Genomic DNA, 19,315 nt, shown 5'->3' with positions numbered 1-19,315 from the left:
TGATGCAATATTTATTATTTAAATTTTAACAGTGAAGCGCCCTCTTTTTTTTTAAATCATAATTTTTGGTGCTGATCTCATCTCATAAATAATAGTTTTCTTTGTGTGTATTTTAAATCCTTATAAATTAAGAAAAAATTAGAACTGTGTGAAAAAACGTTGCCTTTTTTATATGAAATAGACACAGTGCCTTAATAAGTCAATTTATATTTTTAAATATGTATTATTAGTAATTAAGAGCTTTTTTTCAATATTATATAACATACATAAATAGTATACATATATCCACCAATATACATCTGAACCAGTGATGGCTTTTATTAAAGTTAAAAAAAGGTCTCAAAGAGACAAAAATGTCTAAATTTAAACAAATATGTAAATTTTGCCACCGATATCTTATTTTTTAAAACTCATTCGACAAACAGTTCTACATAAAAAATTTCAAAAGTATACAAAATTATTATTTATCTTTGCAAGTTTTTGTGATAATCATGAAAAATGATCACTTTTAAGTTCTTATCGCATGCATTTTCTAGATTTATTATGTAAATTTTTTAGTTTATTATTATTTTTAATTATATATAATTTTTGTATAATAAAAGTTTAATACAAAATATATACAAAAAACACCAACAAGTGCCTTGATACAAAAAAGTATATATAATAAAATAATTAGAAAATCATAAAAAAATGTACAAATATTTTTTTTATGTTTTTCTGAGTTTAAATAATCGCACAAAAAAAAAATACAAAAAATTGGAATGATTGAAGCACAAACCGTGACATGACACAAAATAAATAACTTAATATATATGTTTAATATTTTTGTTATTACTGCTGTGCAATGAAGCAATAATTAATGATTTTTTTTTATTAGATTTGATTTTTTTGTAGAGAAAATCCGTACTATATTATATAAAATTATGTTAAATTATGAATATCATAAAAAATAATATTAAGTTAGATTAATTAATAACAAACAAGCTTTTCTTGATTTTTTTTTTCTTTCACATCACACCAAAATTTTGTCTTGTTTTGACACTCAGTGCTATAATTTGAAGCTTTATTTCGCACAAATTTAAAAAAAATAAATTTTAATAATTTTGTATGTAAAAAACAATAAAAATGCATTTTGTAAGATTATTCTTTTATATGAGAAAAGGAAATAAATTTAATTTTTTATTTTTAAGGAAAATTTTTAATTTATAAGGAGACAGAAAAAAATGAAACAGTGAATAAAAATAAAATATACAAACTAAAAAAAATGTTTTTTTTTTTATAAATGTTGTTAAGTGTTCCAAGACCGTTTTCTGTTTCGCGTTTCCTCCCCCATCATTTTTATCAAAAATCACCATGGAGGATATAGAAATTTTATATAGATTTTGAAATACTTTTTCATACTAATTAACTTAAGAAATTAATTTTTTACAAAAAATAACGATCAATTAACGAGCCATTTTTGTCAAATCTTGCTCCAAATGGATAAAAAATTGTCAGAGGGCTCTAATTTATCATTTTTAATCATTTTCTAACTCAAAACTGCCAAAAAATTGAAACTGAAAAATTTTTTTTTCTTTGACATAGTTTTGTTTTGAAAACTATATCAAGAGAAAAACTAAATCAAAAACTGTGTCAAAAACTATGTCAAAGCCATTTTTGTCAAATCTTGCTCCAAATGGATAAAAATTTGTCAGAGGGCTCTAATTTATCATTTTAAATCATTTTATAACTCAAAATGCCAAAAAATTGAAACTGAAAAAAAAATTTTCCTTTGACATAGTTTTATTTTCAAAACTAAATCAAGAGCAAAAACTGTGTCAAAAACTATGTCAAAAACTGTGTCAAAGCCATTTTTGTCAAATCTTGCTCCAAATGGATAAAAATTTGTCAGAGGGCTCTAATTTATCATTTTAAATCATTTTATAACTCAAAACTGCCAAAAAATTGAAACTGAAAAAAAATTTTTCCTTTGACATAGTTTTATTTTCAAAACTAAATCAAAAAAAAAACTTATCAAAAACTAATTTTTGTCTGATAAAAATTTGTCAGAAGGCTCTAATTTATCATTTTTAATCATTTTATAACTCAAAATGCCAAAAAATTGAAACTGAAAAAAATTTTTTCCTTTGACATAGTTTTATTTTCAAAACTAAATCAAGAGCAAAAACTGTGTCAAAAATATGTCAAAAACTGTGACATTTTGTCAAATCTTGCTCCAAATGGATAAAAATTTGTCAGAGGGCTCTAATTTATCATTTTTTCAAAATCCAAAAAATTGAAACTGAAAAAAAAATGAAACTGAAAAAAAATTTTTCCTTTGACATAGTTTTATTTTCAAAACTAAATCAAGAGCAAAAACTGTGTCAAAAACTATGTCAAAAACTGTGTCAAAGCAATTTTTGTCAATTCTTGCTCCAAATGGATAAAAATTTGCCAGAGGGCTCTAATTTATCATTTTTAATCAATTTATAACTCAAAACTGCCAAAAAATTGAAACTGAAAAAATTTTTTTTCTTTGACATAGTTTTGTTTTGAAAACTAAATCAAGAGAAAAACTAAATCAAAAACTGTGTCAAAAACTTTGTCAAAGCCATTTTGTCAAAGTGCTCCAAATGGATAAAAATTGTAGGGTCAAAATCATTTTATAACTCAAAATGCTTGCCAAAAAATTGAAACTGAAAATTTTTACTTTGACAATGTCTTCTTTAAAACGAGAAAAGGGTAATTGGGCACGACAAGTTTTATTTTCTATTCAAGACTCCTGAAATCAAAAACTTTGTCAGAAAACTGTCAGAGGGCTCTAAAATCAAAATGGAAAAAAAATTTTTCCTTTGACATAGTTTTATTTGCAAAAAAATGGCAAAAAATGTCGATGAAGCGCGAGGTCAACTCGCCAAAAAAAAATTTGACATAATTTTCATTTTGAAACATAAAACGTGAAGCTGAAAAAAAATTTTTCCTTTGACAAATTTTTTAGCCATTTTTTCAAATCTTGAAAATTAATTTATCATTTTCAATCATTTTATAACTCAAAACTGCCAAAAAATTGAAACTGAAAAAAAATTTTTCCTTTGACATAGTTTTATTTTCAAAACTAAATCAAGAGCAAAAACTGTGTCAAAAACTATGTCAAAAACTGTGTCAAAACCATTTTTGTCAAATCTTGCTCCAAATGGATAAAAATTTGTCAGAAGGCTCTAATTTATCATTTTTAATGATTTTATAACTCAATACTGCTAAAAAATTGAAATTGAAAAAAACGAAAATCTATATAAAATTTCTATATCCCCCATAATTTTTTTTCAAGCATGTAACGCGAAACAGAAAACAGTTTTGAAACACTCTAAAATATCAAATATAAAGTTTTAAAATATTAGATTTTATAAAATAATTTTTTCTTGTATTTTTTCAGCAATTCGTCATTTTTATAATACGAGTGCCAAGTCGATGTTAGATGAGAATAATCAAAATCATAATAACCTTCCAACTATAACTTTAGGTACTTTTTTCTAAAAAAAAATATAAAAAATGAATTTTCTGATTTTTTTTAAATTTCTTTAAAATTTGTAGAAATTTTTACTGAAAATAATCATCATGTCAAACAATCTTCCGTCATTGAAGAAATTCCTGCAACAATTATCCCTAAAATTGAACCTGAAACGACTTTTCCGCACAATGAAGTTATTGTACCAAATCTTGTCGTTGAGAGAATTATCGATGTAACGACAGCAGCTCCTTTTGATCTCTCACACGCCTCAAAATTTATTCCAAATCCCGTTCAAACGTCTCAAAAAGTGAGTTTTCTCCTAAATTTATTCGATTTTGGAAGTAATTTTACATTTTTTAAAGATTCCTTTCGAGCCAAAGAACAAACAAGAGCTTTTAGAGTACATGATTCAACACGACGGCTCCGTTTTATGCAAAATTTGCGGCGCAATTTTACAAAGTCGCACACATTGGTATCGTCACAAGTATAAGGTGCATGTAGCAAATGCTTCTCCAACGCCACTTTTTCAATGCGAGTACTGCAATGTCTTCTTCAAATCGAGAAAAGGTTATATTGGGCACGTTACAAGTCGTCATTCCGACCCTGAAATGCAAGAAGGAGTAATTGTAAAGCTGGAAAATGTTGAAAAAAGACCAGAAAATGTCGATGAAACGCGAGGTCAACGCAAAATTAGAAAAGATCAAAATGGCGGGAAACATAAAACGTAAATTTTTTACCTTTTTTAATGAAAATTTTTACAAATTTTACCTTTTTTCTCTTAGATATGATCCAACAATCGCCAAAATTGATGAGCAACGTGAACGCGAAGAGCGTCTCGTAGCCGACATCATTAATCGAGTAAGACAGGAATGTGCTCAAGATCGTCTTTCCAACAATGGAGATAGAAGAGGTTACAAAAATTACAAACGTCAGTCGAGTACGAGTCTCAATTAAATCAAAATATGTCAATGATTGTCAATTTCATGTCAAAAAAACTGTTCCTTGAAAAATTTATCTAAATGTTTAGTACTTTTGTAGAAAGTAGTTGAAACATCAATATGTAGATAGTCAGTACAAAAAACTAAAAAAAAATCAAAAATGTGTAGCTGTCTATAATTTTAAAAGGTTCGTGTGCCAAAAAAAAACATTTTTAAAATTTACTACAATTTATGTAAAAAAAAAAAAATACTTTTATGGCGATAAACTATGATGTTGTGATGTAAAATATCTTTATAGATGCTATTTAAAGAGTCTTATGCCAAATTTTCAGATACTATGTCCAAGTTCAGATGATCATACGATGATGTTTCAATAATAAAAAAATATTTTTTATAAATAAATATTTTTTTTCCTGTTTTGGCTTCAATTGGAAAAATAAAAAAATTAAAATTTGTATTTTTAAAAAAAATATTTTATTCCTTCCACTTTTTTTGTTTATTTTTTATCCATTTTTTATATATGTAATAATGTAAGTAAAAACCAGATAATATTGTGATGCATTTCGAAAATGATTGCCGGCGAGCAATCAAATGAAATTTTTGGTATTTCGTCTATTTTGAAGTGATATTCATGATAGATTTAAGAAAGTTCCTATCTATGTTTCATAAAATAATTAAACAAATTTTCATAATAACAATTTAAACCATTTTGTAACATAACTTAAGCATTGATCAAGAATTGTGTTTGGGGTGCTTCATAGACGTAGTTTCCGGGTGCCAAATTTGGTTTGGGTGTCGTTTGTGGACGAGGCTTTGTTGGCGGAGGAGGAGGTCTTGGAGCTGCCTTTGGTGGAGGAGGTCTTGGCGCAGCGGGAAGAGGTTTGTCTTTTTGCTGAAAATTTATTAAAAAAAATTTAAATTAATTTTTGAAATTAAACAGAAAAATTTAATTAATTTTTTTTGCTTTTAAAGATTTTGAGGTTAGAAAGCATAAAAAAAATGTAAACAATAATAATTAAATGTCATTTCAGCTCATGAGAGAAAACTTACGACAGTTGTTTCCTTCTTTGGAGCAGGGGCCTTTGGAGGTTGAGGCTTAGCTGGCAATGCGGGTCTTGGAGGCTTTGGAGGAACAGCTTTAGGGGAAGGTGTTGTTCTTTGGGCCTTTTGCTGATCAGGAGGCAAATATGGAGGAGCTTCGAATCCATTGTCACTTGGAGCATTTGGAGGCAAATAATTAGCATCAGGCTTTACTGCGGGCTTTGCGGGAGATTTTCCAGCTGGTCCAGCGGGAGGCAAGTATGTGTTATCGGGCTTTGATGCTGGCTTTGGAGGAGGTTTGGGCGCAGATTTTGGAGCTACAGGTTTTGGAGCAGCGGGTTTTGGAGCTGATGCACTTGGAGGAGGCAAATATTCTTTATCGGGCTTGGCAGCGGGTTTTGGGGCAGCTTTTGGAGCAGCTGGTTTTGGAGCAGCTGGTTTTGGGGCAGCGGGTTTTGGGGCAGCGGGCTTTGGAGCATTACGATTTGCGGATGCTTGAGCTGATGCACTTGGAGGAGGCAAATATTCTTTATCGGGCTTGGCAGCGGGTTTTGGGGCAGCTTTTGGAGCAGCAGGTTTTGGGGCAGCGGGTTTTGGAGCTGCGCGATTTGCGGATGCTTGAGCTGATGCACTTGGAGGAGGCAAATATTCTTTATCGGGCTTGGCAGCGGGTTTTGGGGCAGCTTTTGGAGCAGCAGGTTTTGGGGCAGCGGGTTTTGGAGCTGCGCGATTTGCGGAAGCTTGAGCTGATGCACTTGGAGGAGGCAAATATTCTTTATCGGGCTTGGCAGCGGGTTTTGGGGCAGCTTTTGGAGCAGCAGGTTTTGGGGCAGCGGGTTTTGGAGCTGCGCGATTTGCGGAAGCTTGAGCTGATGCACTTGGAGGAGGCAAATATTCTTTATCGGGCTTGGCAGCGGGTTTTGGGGCAGCTTTTGGAGCAGCTGGTTTTGGAGCAGCGGGTTTTGGAGCTGCGCGATTTGCGGAAGCTTGAGCTGATGCACTTGGAGGAGGCAAATATTCTTTATCGGGCTTGGCAGCGGGTTTTGGTGCAGCTTTTGGAGCAGCTGGTTTTGGAGCAGCAGGTTTTGGAGCAGCGGGCTTTGGAGCTGCGCGATTTACAGATGCTTGAGCAGAAGCCTTTGCTGGAGGAGGTAAATACTCATCAGTTGGTTTTGCGACAGCCTTTGGAGGTTGAGCTCTTGGTGCTTGAGCAGCAGCTTGTGATTTTGACGCAGGGGGCAAGTAAGTTGGTCCTGGTTTTGTTGGAGCGGGTTTTTGAGTTGCAGGCTTGGATGTTGGTCTAAAAAAAAGGAAAAAAATATTATTACATTTATTTGGCACAAATTTTCAAATATTTTCATTATCAATCAAAAAACATATGTGTTCTAATTGAATCGTTTTTGTTAATGAACTCAATGTTTTTCCAAAATCTATTTACATCAGTCATTGTTTAGCTTTCGATCGATCAACATGAAAATTGTAATTTTAATTTTCATAAGTTTTTCCATCGTCGTTCATGGAGACGATGAAATGGAAATTCCCAAATATCATTGCGAAGATCGTGCAGGAAATTATTGCAAACTTAACATAACTGGACATAATTCTTCTCAACCGCATTTCATCCCGATCGCGACATATCCAAAGTTCGTAAACTCTTTGTACATTACAGGCGCTCAATTGCCAATCTTCACAGCAGAAGACATTTGCAATACTCTCGTCGACTTGGAGAAAATTGACATTGGAGGACTTTCAATCGAGGAAGTATCAAAAAATGCTTTCCGAAAATGCACTCATCTCCAATCAATTTCAATGTATCGAAACAACATTACGTTTCTCGATATCAAACTCTTATGGAACGTCGTTGACCTTGAAGTGCTTCAGCTGACGGCGAATCAACTGACCTACATTCATCCGAAAGTTTTTAAAAATTTACGGAAATTACGCGAATTGTATCTGCGAAATAATCCTCTGATAAATTTAGATGCAGACCAGATGGTAAAATACATGCCAAATTTGCGGGAAGTATATTTGCAAGACACTGACATTGAATGCGTACGAATGAACGACATAATCGATGCTTTTGAGGAAATTGATGCGATAATGAAGACCGAATCGTTAGTTAACAGACCACGTGAATACGAGATTTCCATGAAACATGATTTAATTTGTCTCACAATGGAAGTGCATAAAATGGTAATAAATAATTATTTAGCATCCGGAGCATTGACTGAAGAAGATTTGATGCACATTGAGAAGTTGGATGAAAATTACGAACCGCAAAAATGTCACGAAGGAAATGGAAGTCCTGAAGAAATGAAAGATTTGCAAAGATCTGTGCAGAAAATTACAACGTTCATGTCAAATGTGCAGCAAAAAATTGATACGTTAGAAGCTCAAACGTCTATTTTGTTGCAATTGACAAATGTTACTTTTACGGATTTTGAAGAAAAATTCGATAAAAGTTTTAACGATTTTGCTGATCGTAAATTAAAGGTTCTTAGTCGAATGCTTCACGAAAACAAGATTAACATCCAAAAGTTGATAACGAGTGTAATTTGCAAAAAATAGATGTGTAAATAACTTTTTCATGTTTCGTTAAGAAGTCAATATTGTCGATACAATGACTTGAATTAAGGATAGAGTTAGAAAAACATTTTCGACAATTGTATCGGCTTACTTAGTAAGATTCAAATAAAGTTTTAGAATAAATCTGTTTACTTACTGTGGCTTAGGAGGCTGAGGCTTTGGAGGCTGGGGCTTTGGAGGCTGAGGCTTAGGAGGTTGAGGCTTTTCATTTGTAGGAGGCAAATATTCTGATCCAGGCTTTGTTGGAGGAGCAGGTTTTTGTGTTGCTGGCTTCGATGATGGCTTAGGAGGCTGAGGCTTTGGAGGTTGAGGTTTTTCATTCGAAGGAGGCAAATATGTTGGTCCAGGTTTGGTTGGTGGTTTTTGAGTTGCTGGCTTTGATGTTGGAGGTTTTGGCTTTGGAGTTTGAGGCTTTGGGGGTTGAGGAGGGAAAGGTTTCGATGGCGTTCCGCATTCACCTTGTGCATTTTCTACTTGTCCTGGAGGGCAATATCCCGTTTCAGAAGTTGGTTTCTTTGATGGTTGAGGCTTTGGAGGTTGAGGCTTTGGAGGTTGAGGTTTTGGAGGCCTGAAAATTATTCAAATCATTAATATACGGAATACTTCAAGGACTAATGTGATAAATCACAAATAATTTTTACAAAGATTTCGTTAAATATCCAATTGAAAATTTTAAAAACTTTCACCATGATTTTTAGCATTTTTTAGCCCTAATGCATATTTTAAATTTATGACCCTGTGCACTTTTTGAAGTTTTAAGCCCTTATCAGCCCTTATACAAATTTTAGATTTTTGACCCATTGAGCATTCGAAATTCCCCAATGTACATTTTGAAATTTTGGCTCAGTGTAAAAATTTATCTTCTCAGTATAATGTTTCAGTTCTGTTAAAAATTATTCTTCGAAAGACTTTTCATCTATACTTACAAAGGATTCGATGGTTTGACGCATTGTCCTCCTTGTTGTGAAGTTCCTGGAGGGCAATATCCATCATCAGGCTTTGGAACAGGCTTGGGTGTTGGTTTTGGTTGAGGCTTTGGAGTTTGGGGCTTTGGAGGTTGAGGCTTTTGTGTTTGGGGTTTTTCATTTGTAGGAGGCAAATATTCTGATCCAGGTTTTGTCGGAGGAGCAGGTTTTACAGGCTTCGATGTTGGAGGTTTAGGTTTTGGAGTTTGAGGCTTGGGAGGTCTAAAAATAATTGAATCGTTAAAACCCGTTTTCGAACAAAACTTTCTTAATGTTCTCTTACAAAGGATTTGGTTTGACGCATTGTCCTCCTTGTTGTGAAGTTCCTGGAGGGCAATATCCATCATCAGGTTTTGGAACAGGCTTGGGTGTTGGTTTGGGTTGAGGTTTTGGAGTTTGGGGCTTTGGAGGCTGAGGCTTTTGAGTTTGAGGCTTCTCATTTGTTGGTGGCAAATATTCTGGTCCAGGCTTTGTAGGAGGAGCAGGTTTTTGTGTAGCAGGCTTCGATGTTGGTGGTTTAGGTTTTGGAGTTTGAGGCTTTGGAGGTCTAAAATTAATAATGTTATCGTTAAAACCCATTTTTATAAAATTTATATTGATTTTGCTCTAAAAAAGTTGAAACTAAGCACTTGTAGCAAAAACTATACGTTTCCGAGGATATGTTTCATGGAAAAAAATGTTAGTTTTGGCTTAAGAAATGTATATCGTGAAAAAAAATTTTTTTTTTAATTTTCACTCATATTTTCCCATATCCTCTTATTATAAAATAAAATCGAAAAACAAACTATAAAGTATGAAACTTTAGGAGTAAAAGACGTTTCATTTAGTGAAATAATCGCTGAACTTTTAGGGTCAAGATTAAAATATACATCTAACCAAAATGACCAAAAATTATGAGCAATAGTTTTTGGAACAAAACTTGTGGAGAATTTATGATTTTTCGATTAAAAAAATATGTTTTCTTACAAAGTATTCGATGGCTTGACGCATTGACCGCCTTGTTGTGAAGTTCCTGGAGGGCAATATCCATCATCAGGTTTTGGAACAGGCTTGGGTGTTGGTTTTGGTTGAGGCTTTGGAGTTTGGGGCTTTGGAGGTTTAGGCTTTTGAGTTTGAGGTTTTTCATTTGTAGGAGGCAAATATTCTTCTCCGGGCTTTGTTGGAGGAGCAGGTTTTTGTGTAGCAGGCTTCGATGTTGGCTTAGGGGGCTGAGGAGGAGGAGGGAAAGGCTTTGATGGCGTTCCGCATTCACCTTGAGCGTTTTCAACTTGTCCTGGAGGGCAATATCCCTTTTCAGAAGTTGGTTTCTTTGATGGTTGAGGCTTTGGTGGCTGAGGCTTTGGAGGTGTAGGTTTAGGATTCCTAAAAAACGGAAAATTCTTTATTAATACAAGCTACTAAAAAAGACACGTGATGTAATATAATCGCATCACAAGTTGATATAACTAGATTAATGTCAAACATGTTTCACCCAAATTTCAACAAAAATTAATTCATTCACATAATATGATAATATCGACACTTTTTGATGAATTCATAGCATAAATTATATTTTATCACACAAAAAAACCAACTTCTCGTTTTTTTGATTTCAAATCGATTCGTTTCAACTTACAATGGATTCGAAGGTTTTCCACATTGCCCGTTCGGCAATTTAGATTCTCCCGGAGGACAATAACCATCGGGTTTCGATGGAGCTTTCGTTGTTTGTGGGGCAGGAGCCACGGGTTTTTTAGTCGTTACTGGCGAAACTTGCGGTTTCGACGATGGTTTTGGCTTTGCAGGCGTTCTGAACAAACAATGGGGAAAATTTTGATTTAGAAAAGGGAATTGCCAAAATATTTTTGAGACACTCCAAAGAACTTTTTGTCTTGTGAAAGTTTTTGCTTTGGACAAAAATGAATAAAAGCACAAAGTATTTTCCGAAAGTGCAATCTTTTCACCGTCTTGAACATAAAAAAACCTTATTCAAACTTACAAAGGATTCGAAGGCTTCCCACATTTTCCATTTGGCAATTTAGATTCTCCCGGAGGACAATAACCATCGGGTTTCGATGGAGCTTTAGTTGTTGGTGGGGCAGGAGCCGTAGGTTTCTTTGTCGAAACCGAAGGACGCGGAGTTGCCCTCGTTGGCGATCTAAATGACAAATTTCCTTTTAGAAACTGATTTTTTTTTTCTTAAATTTTCCAAAGGACTCTTGTCTTGTTTAGATTTTCCCTTTTTGGATTCGAGCATTTTCACACACCAAGCACAAAAAATTGTTCAAAATATTAAATTATTTTACTTACAATGGATTTTGTGGCTTTCCACATTTTCCGTTGGGCAATTTAACTTCTCCAGATGGGCAGTAAGAGTCATCAGGCTTATTTCCGCCATTTCTAAAAATTGTTTAAATTGATTATTTATCACATTTTATTATTTTTTCAAATTTTAAATATTTTTCACTATTTTTTTTATTTATTTCACTCACGATGGCACTCCACATTGTCCATTTGGTAAAACCGTTTGTCCGGAGGGACAGTAAGGATCAGCTAATGAATTTACAGCTGCAGCTAACTTAAGACCGATATCGGCTTGAGCTGCAACAATCACTGTTGCAAAAATTAAGAACAATTTCTGTTGAAAAAAAATATAAAAATTTTTTAATTAATTTTTTTTTCTTAAATATTTTCACTTTTTTTAAATTAATTTTTTTTTATTATTTTTTTGTACAGTCCATTTTTATTATTTTTTAATTAATCATTTATTTTTTCCGTACCATGTTTAATACATTTAATTCTTATTCTTGTTCTTTATTTCAATTTTTTTTTATTTTTTTCCACAAATTTTTTGTTATATTCCTCACGATCGTCCGTAGATCGCGTCAAACACACTCCAAACGCGCGCTCGATTTAATTTCCGAATATAAACTAAAGTGTCCGGAGGTCATGTAAGGCTCTTTTATATGTTTTTTGTCCTAGTTTTGATCAGCTAGTACCCGAAAATTAACATAATTTTTAACCAAACTGACATGTATTTACAATAAATAAAATACAAAAGAGACGCGCACAGAAATTGTATGAATTTCGTTTGTGTTTGTGATGTTAGTTTCGATGAACTGAATGATTTTTTTTTGTTACACAATCGATCAAAAGAGCTACGTGAGAGAAAAGTTTATGTCGCCGATAGAAAATTTTCACAAAAATTTTTAATACGAGAAAATTTTATGAAAAAATCAAAAAATGTATTTTCAGAATTAAAAACATTTTTTTTATGATGAAAAACTAAAATTCTACAAAAAAAGTAAAATTTTAAAATATGTCGTCGATCATCAAAATGTCGCCGATCTTTAAAATGTCGCCAATACTGATCTAACTTCAATTTTATATATAAAAATAAAAAAAAATAGTTTTCTTTTAAAAATATATACATTTTATTTTTATTTTTTTACATTTTTTTAATTTTATTTTTATATTTAAAATTGAGGTTAGATCAATATTGGCGACATTTTGTAGATCGACGACATATTTTAAAATTAAATTTTTCTTTCAAAAAGTTAAAGAAAACTAAAAATAATTTTTTTCAACGAAATATCAACAAACGCTAATTCATCTTCGCATAGAAATGCATAATATCATAATGCCGCCTGATGAGTAAAAACTTGGAGGTGAGTTAGTAAATAAAATATTTCTACCTCTTTTTGTATAAATTTTGTTATTTTTTGATATACTTTAAATAAATACAAAAATTCAGATTCAAAAAATCAAACAAGATGCCTGCACCTAAAATTTTTACAAAAGTGTTAGTAGTTTACAACTAGTTTTGATTTTTCGGCTGTGAACGATGTGACAACAATATAAAAAAAGATGTTTTAATTATGAAAGAGCGACGACAATTCACACACAAAAACATAAACTTGAGCAGAGTCTGAAAAAATCTAAGAAACGATCACGATCAAGGACAATTAATTTCATTGAAAAAAAATTTACCTAAAAAAATCAAGTTTTTGTCTGTACCGTTTTTCTGAATTAATATATCCTAGATGAAGCAAAAAATATGGAAACATAAGAAAAACATGAAAAGAGCGACATTTTTTCGTAGCAAGAAGCGATGCATAATAAAATATTTTTTTTTTATAAAACTTCCGGAAATAAAACGAAGCGGTGCAAAGTTGATAAAAAAATGAGGTGAGACAATTTAATGACTTCTATTTTGAATGAGAAAAGAATTTTTCGTTTTTTTTATGATTTTAGACCCGATTTTTATCTAAAAAAAAAATTGTTGCTGACTTTGAACTATGACTACCTTTATTGGTTTGACCATCATTAGTTTACCAAATAATACAATGACAGGTGTGTGAATTGCTTTCAGGAAGACATTAAAAGCTTAGCTTCTGAAAATCCGAATTTAAATGGAATTGAGTGATTATTATTGCTTTATAAAATATTTCTCAGGCTCTTATCAAACAAAATTTGAGTGCATTTCAGCAAAAAATAATTTTTTCGCATGATTTTTCGATAAAAATCGTCTTTTTAATTATTAATGAAACGGTCCGTCGCTCGTAGTAACATTAAAAACGTCTTTTTATGGTCACCTGAGACAAAATTAATGACTTTTTAAACATAATTTCTGTAGCGTATATGACTCACGTGAGGCTCGATTTGATTTTCATTGAAAAAAAAGATAATAAATTATCATAAAAATTGATTATGACTGAGACAATCATAAATTAACTCGAAAAAAATATCATTTATTTACAAAAAAATTTTTAACGAAATTTCAGCTTTAAGCCATAACAGCAGCTCGTGGCACTTCGGAATACTTGTGAGCGCGAGCCGTCTTTGGGTTGTGCACAATGGCGTCAAAACGCACGCAATTCATGTTCTTGCCAGTGTCGTCAGTCAAGGCAAACTCAATTTGGACCTTGACATTATCGTGGGGGATACCTTCGAGTTCCGTGCTCAAGTTGTATTTGATGCTTTCGCCTCCCTTCAAGGGGCACGTGGCTCCTTCGATGAATTGGCAAGCGTCCAAAATTTCCTCAGGCAAGTCGAAGGGAATGCGGATACCCAATTTGTAGGCGTCTAATTTGACTTTCATGGATTTTGTGCCGTGAGCTGTGAAATTTTTAATTATTTTTTTTATTTTTTTTTTAGGAAAAAAATATTTTTACTTACGAACTGTGAGTCCAGCATCAGCATTCAACATCTCCCCTTCGTAAAAATGGCAAGGAGCTTCATCGCATCCCTGAATGTTGACATATTCGGGCAATTCACCGCCGCCGTTTCCTTTGCACTTGGTAAAGTCCTTGATGGCAAAAATTGCTGGCAAAGCAACGAGAGTGACGAACAAGATTTTGAACATTTTGGACGAGATGCGCGATTCACTTGCAAGAATGAATTGAACTGTTGTCGGAAGATCGCGTGCCTGTTATACTTTTTCGTATCAGTTATCGCAGCTGATAAGGAATCGATAAGATCGGGATTTTAATCCAAACAACAAGCGGGTACTTGAACGAACAAATCTCTCATAAGATAGAGATTAGGGCGGAATTGTGAACACGTCATTTTGTGATAACATTTTTTTTTTGTAAACAGATTTTAATTTTTCCTTTAATGATCGGAAACCAAGCAAAACAATAGCAGAGATTTATCCTTATCGCTTCTGAAATTATCTGACATTATCTTGGGTTTGCCCGTTTTTGCGTTTTGACAAAAAAAAATAAAAATAAATCAAATGTCACCTAATTAAACACCAATCACAAATTTATGACCCAAAAAAGGAAATAAATTGACTCGAAGCGACATTTGAATGCAAATATCGCAAGCATTAGATCATTCCGAAAAAAAGATCGACCTCTCAACTTCGTCACCTAATTAAGAAACACGCACACAATAGTCGACAAATTATGGAAATTGTTGATCGGAAGTTAAGATAAGCTTTTCAGGATGTAGGTTTGTGTGACAAAACATCCAATAAAAAAAAATAAATTTTTGAAAAAAAAAAATAAAGAATTAGATGATTAATATTTAATTTAACGAGTTGAAATAACCTGTTGAAAGAAGTTGGAAGATAAGCAACCTCTTGACATAGCAAGTGTGCTCAACAGGTTTTTATAAATACATTTTTTTTTGTTTGTGGAAAATGATTAATTTTAAGCCTTTTTTATTCGAGATATTTTTTATGTTGAATAGGAGCAAGCATTGAGACAAGATTTGTTCAATTAATGACATTTAAAATGAATAATGATGCTGAAGAAATATCTTTTAATTTGGAATTTGAAGTTAATTTGTCATTTTTGATGAATCAAGAGGATTTTTTTAATTTAAAATAAATTAAATTAAAATTTTTACCGCATTTCGAAGAAAGGAATGAAGTTCAAATGCTGATAAATTTAACAAGCCACTTTTCGATCAGTTTTAAGCCTAAAATTGAATAAATATCCATTCTAAAGTTCATTTCTGTGCATATTGGGTCGATATTTGACGTAACAAAAAAATCAGCGTTTTGAAGTTCAAACGCTGATTTTTTTAACAAGTCATTTTTTGACCAGTTTTAAGCCTAAAATTGAATAAATATCCATTCTAAAGTTCATTTCTGTTCATATTGGGTCGATATTTGACGTAACAAAAAAATCAGCGTTTTGAAGTACAAATGCTGATTTTTTTAACAAGTCATTTTTTGACCAGTTTTAAGCCTAAAATTGAATAAATATCCATTCTAAAGTTCATTTCTGTTCATATTGAGTCGATATTTGACGTAACAAAAAAATCAGCGTTTTGAAGTACAAATGCTGATTTTTTTAACAAGTCATTTTTTGACCAGTTTTAAGCCTAAAATTGAATAAATATCCATTCTAAAGTTCATTTCTGTTCATATTGAGTCGATATTTGACGTAACAAAAAAATCAGCGTTTTGAAGTTCAAACGCTGATTTTTTTAACAAGTCATTTTTTGACCAGTTTTAAGCCTAAAATTGAATAAATATCCATTCTAAAGTTCATTTCTGTTCATATTGGGTCGATATTTGACGTAACAAAAAAATCAGCGTTTTGAAGTACAAATGCTGATTTTTTTAACAAGTCATTTTTTGACCAGTTTTAAGCCTAAAATTGAATAAATATCCATTCTAAAGTTCATTTCTGTTCATATTGAGTCGATATTTGACGTAACAAAAAAATCAGCGTTTTGAAGTACAAATGCTGATTTTTTTAACAAGTCATTTTTTGACCAGTTTTAAGCCTAAAATTGAATAAATATCCATTCTAAAGTTCATTTCTGTGCATATTGGGTCGATATTTGACGTAACAAAAAAATCAGCGTTTTGAAGTTCAAACGCTGATTTTTTTAACAAGTCATTTTTTGACCAGTTTTAAGCCTAAAATTGAATAAATATCCATTCTAAAGTTCATTTCTGTTCATATTGGGTCGATATTTGACGTAACAAAAAAATCAGCGTTTTGAAGTACAAATGCTGATTTTTTTAACAAGTCATTTTTTGACCAGTTTTAAGCCTAAAATTGAATAAATATCCATTCTAAAGTTCATTTCTGTTCATTTTGGGTCGATATTTGACGTAACAAAAAAATCAGCGTTTTGAAGTACAAATGCTGATTTTTTTAACAAGTCATTTTTTGACCAGTTTTAAGCCTAAAATTGAATAAATATCCATTCTAAAGTTCATTTCTGTTCATATTGAGTCGATATTTGACGTAACAAAAAAATCAGCGTTTTGAAGTACAAATGCTGATTTTTTTAACAAGTCATTTTTTGACCAGTTTTAAGCCTAAAATTGAATAAATATCCATTCTAAAGTTCATTTCTGTTCATATTGAGTCGATATTTGACGTAACAAAAAAATCAGCGTTTTGAAGTTCAAACGCTGATTTTTTTACAAGTCATTTTTTGACCAGTTTTAAGCCTAAAATTGAATAAATATCCATTCTAAAGTTCATTTCTGTTCATATTGGGTCGATATTTGACGTAACAAAAAAATCAGCGTTTTGAAGTACAAATGCTGATTTTTTTAACAAGTCATTTTTTGACCAGTTTTAAGCCTAAAATTGAATAAATATCCATTCTAAAGTTCATTTCTGTTCATATTGAGTGATTTTTAACAAAAAAATGTCTGAAGTCAAATGCTGATTTTTTTAACAAGTCATTTTTTGACCAGTTTTAAGCCTAAAATTGAATAAATATCCATTCTAAAGTTCATTTCTGTTCATATTGGGTCGATATTTGACGTAACAAAAAAATCAGCGTTTTGAAGTTCAAATGCTGATTTTTTTAACAAGTAATTTTTTGACCAGTTTTAAGCCTAAAATTGAATAAATATTCATTCTAAAGTTCATTTCTGTTCATATTGTGTCGATATTTGCCGTAACAAAAAAATCAGCGTTTTGAAGTACAAATGCTGATAAATTTAACAAGTCACTTTTTGATCAGTTTTAAGCCTAAAATTGAATAAATCAAAATTCCATTTCTAACAAAAAAATCAGCGTTTTGAAGTTCCTTTGCCTAAAATTGAATAAATATTCATTCTTTCATATTGGGTCGATATTTGACGTAACAAAAAAATCAGCGTTTTGAAGTTCAAATGCTGATTTTTTTAACAAGTCATTTTTTGACCAGTTTTAAGCCTAAAATTGAATAAATATCCATTCTAAAGTTCATTTCTGTTCATATTGGGTCGATATTTGACGTAACAAAAAAATCAGCGTTTTGAAGTCAAACGCTGATTTTTTTAACAAGTCATTTTTTGACCAGTTTTAAGCCTAAAATTGAATAAATATCCATTCTAAAGTTCATTTCTGTTCATATTGGGTCGATATTTGACGTAACAAAAAAATCAGCGTTTTGAAGTTCAAACGCTGATTTTTTTAACAAGTCATTTTTTGACCAGTTTTAAGCCTAAAATTGAATAAATATCCATTCTAAAGTTCATTTCTGTTCATTGCTGATTTTTTTAACAATCATTTTTTGACCAGTTTTAAGCCTAAAATTGAATAAATATTCATTCTAAAGTTCATTTCTGTTCATATTGGGTCGATATTTGACGTAACAAAAAAATCAGCGTTTTGAACAAACGCTGATTTTTTTTGACCAGTTTTAAGCCTAAAATTGAATAAATATCCATTCTAAAGTTCATTTCTGTTCATATTGGGTCGATATTTGACGTAACAAAAAAATCAGCGTTTTGAAGTTCAAACGCTGATTTTTTTAACAAACCAAATCAGTTTTAAGCCTAAAATTGAATAAATATCCATTCTAAAATCAAAAATTGGTCAAAAACTTTGTCAAAGCCCATTTTGTCAAATCTTGCTCCAAATGGATAAAAATTTGTCAGAGGGCTCTAATTTATCATTTAATCATTTTAATTTGACGTCAAAACTGTTCAAAAAAAATTGAATAAATATCCATTCTAAAGTTCATTTCTGTGCATCTTTGGGTCGATATTTTTGTTTTGAAAAACTAAATCAAGAAAAAAACCAGTTTTTTGTGTCAAAAACCATTTTTTTGTCAAATCTTGCTCCAAATGATAAAAATTTATCAGAGGGCTCTAATTCAAATCATTTTTAAAAAGCCTCAAAATTTCTGTGCATATTTGCAAAAAAATAATTTTTTTTCTCCAAATGACATAGTTTTCATTTTGAAAATAACTCAAAACTGCCAAAAAATTGAAAAAAACCAAATCAAAAACTGTGTCAAAAACTATGTTCATGGATAAAAATTTATCAAAGGGCTCTAATTTATCATATTTTTAATCATTTTATAACTCAAAAAATGCCAAAAAATTGAATTTTTGAAAAAAAAATTTTTCTTTTACATAGTTTTGTTTTAAAAACTAAATCAAGAGCAAAAAAACTGTGTCAAAAACTGTGTCAAAGCCAATTTTGTCAAATCTTGCTCCAAATGGATAAAAACTTGTCAGAGGGCTCTAATTTATCATTTTTAATCATTTTATAACTCAAAACTGCAAAAAAATTGAAACTGAAAAAAAAATTTTCCTTTGACATAGTTTTGTTTTGAAAACTAAATCAAGAAAAAAACTAAATCAAAAACTGTGTCAAAAACTGTGTCAAAGCCCATTTTGTCAAATCTTGCTCCAAATGGATAAAAATTTATCAGAGGGCTCTAATTTATCATTTTTAATCATTTTATAACTTAAAACTGCCAAAAAATTGAAATTGAAAAATTTTTTTTCTTTATTATTATGGCGCCATCCATTTTCTCTTTCTGCTTAAGCTTAAAATTGATCAAAAATAACGGGAATTTTCTTTTTATATCTGCTTGATGGTTCATAAGTGTGAAATTTGAAA

General features: G+C 31.3%; 4 protein-coding genes across 5 annotated transcripts; 1 reads left to right on the top strand and 3 right to left on the bottom strand.

The window, feature by feature from the left end:
- Positions 1 to 2,696: 2,696 nt before the first annotated feature.
- On the top strand, positions 2,697 to 4,441 carry LOC134837651 (uncharacterized). Its single transcript, XM_063853033.1, has 5 exons — positions 2,697 to 2,721; positions 3,413 to 3,499; positions 3,571 to 3,794; positions 3,850 to 4,211; positions 4,270 to 4,441. The coding sequence occupies exons 1-5, from the start codon at positions 2,697 to 2,699 to the stop codon at positions 4,439 to 4,441; spliced, it is 870 nt and encodes a 289-aa protein (XP_063709103.1).
- A 705-nt stretch (positions 4,442 to 5,146) lies between these two features.
- Positions 5,147 to 6,913, bottom strand: LOC134837650 (basic proline-rich protein-like). Its single transcript, XM_063853032.1, has 3 exons — positions 6,843 to 6,913; positions 5,476 to 6,766; positions 5,147 to 5,317 (listed from the first exon to the last, which is right to left on the bottom strand). Exons 1-3 carry the CDS (start codon positions 6,911 to 6,913, stop codon positions 5,147 to 5,149), a joined length of 1,533 nt encoding a protein of 510 aa, XP_063709102.1.
- Positions 6,914 to 8,184: 1,271 nt separating this feature from the next.
- On the bottom strand, positions 8,185 to 11,737 carry LOC134837649 (uncharacterized). The gene is made up of 9 exons (XM_063853030.1): positions 11,731 to 11,737; positions 11,489 to 11,609; positions 11,307 to 11,396; positions 10,996 to 11,154; positions 10,633 to 10,806; positions 9,984 to 10,379; positions 9,301 to 9,564; positions 8,979 to 9,239; positions 8,185 to 8,620 (listed from the first exon to the last, which is right to left on the bottom strand). The coding sequence occupies exons 1-9, from the start codon at positions 11,735 to 11,737 to the stop codon at positions 8,185 to 8,187; spliced, it is 1,908 nt and encodes a 635-aa protein (XP_063709100.1).
- A 1,722-nt stretch (positions 11,738 to 13,459) lies between these two features.
- LOC134827091 (NPC intracellular cholesterol transporter 2-like) lies at positions 13,460 to 14,381 on the bottom strand. 2 transcript variants are annotated; one of them, XM_063839630.1, is made up of 3 exons: positions 14,175 to 14,381; positions 13,756 to 14,114; positions 13,460 to 13,591 (listed from the first exon to the last, which is right to left on the bottom strand). In XM_063839630.1, the coding sequence occupies exons 1-2, from the start codon at positions 14,359 to 14,361 to the stop codon at positions 13,783 to 13,785; spliced, it is 519 nt and encodes a 172-aa protein (XP_063695700.1). In that variant the 5' UTR covers positions 14,362 to 14,381; the 3' UTR covers positions 13,460 to 13,591; positions 13,756 to 13,782. The 2 variants fall into 2 exon arrangements, with proteins under 2 accessions (XP_063695700.1, XP_063695699.1); XM_063839629.1 differs by lacking the exon at positions 13,460 to 13,591 and having other exon boundaries at positions 13,711 to 14,114.
- Between the last annotated feature and the right edge of the window lie 4,934 nt (positions 14,382 to 19,315).

The sequence above is a fragment of the Culicoides brevitarsis genome, chromosome 1 (assembly GCF_036172545.1).
Source record: "Culicoides brevitarsis isolate CSIRO-B50_1 chromosome 1, AGI_CSIRO_Cbre_v1, whole genome shotgun sequence".
NCBI lineage: Eukaryota > Metazoa > Arthropoda > Insecta > Diptera > Ceratopogonidae > Culicoides > Culicoides brevitarsis.
Note: the sequence above shows the minus strand (reverse complement) of the source record. Positions and strands in the feature narration are given on the sequence as shown.

Bases quoted from the DNA above. Each gene is read 5' to 3' on its own strand.
- LOC134837649 (XM_063853030.1), bottom strand. The intron at 10,380-10,632 runs GTAAGTTGAAAC...TCCGTTTTTTAG, and splicing joins GGAAAACCTTCGAATCCATT to GAATCCTAAACCTACACCTC. The intron at 9,240-9,300 runs GTAAGAGAACAT...AATTATTTTTAG, and splicing joins TGCGTCAAACCAAATCCTTT to ACCTCCCAAGCCTCAAACTC.
- LOC134837651 (XM_063853033.1), top strand. From the start codon at position 2,697: ATGTCTTCTTTAAAACGAGAAAAGG. The intron at 2,722-3,412 runs GTAATTGGGCAC...GTATTTTTTCAG, and splicing joins TTCTTTAAAACGAGAAAAGG to CAATTCGTCATTTTTATAAT. The intron at 3,795-3,849 runs GTGAGTTTTCTC...CATTTTTTAAAG, and splicing joins CCGTTCAAACGTCTCAAAAA to ATTCCTTTCGAGCCAAAGAA.
- LOC134827091 (XM_063839630.1), bottom strand. From the start codon at position 14,361: ATGTTCAAAATCTTGTTCGTCACTCTCGTTGCTTTGCCAGCAATTTTT. The intron at 14,115-14,174 runs GTAAGTAAAAAT...AAAATTTCACAG, and splicing joins TGATGCTGGACTCACAGTTC to CTCACGGCACAAAATCCATG.
- LOC134837650 (XM_063853032.1), bottom strand. From the start codon at position 6,913: ATGACTGATGTAAATAGATTTTGGAAAAACATTGAGTTCATTAACAAA. The intron at 6,767-6,842 runs GTTTTTTGATTG...CCTTTTTTTTAG, and splicing joins GATTCAATTAGAACACATAT to ACCAACATCCAAGCCTGCAA. The intron at 5,318-5,475 runs GTAAGTTTTCTC...ATAAATTTTCAG, and splicing joins CAAAGAAGGAAACAACTGTC to CAAAAAGACAAACCTCTTCC.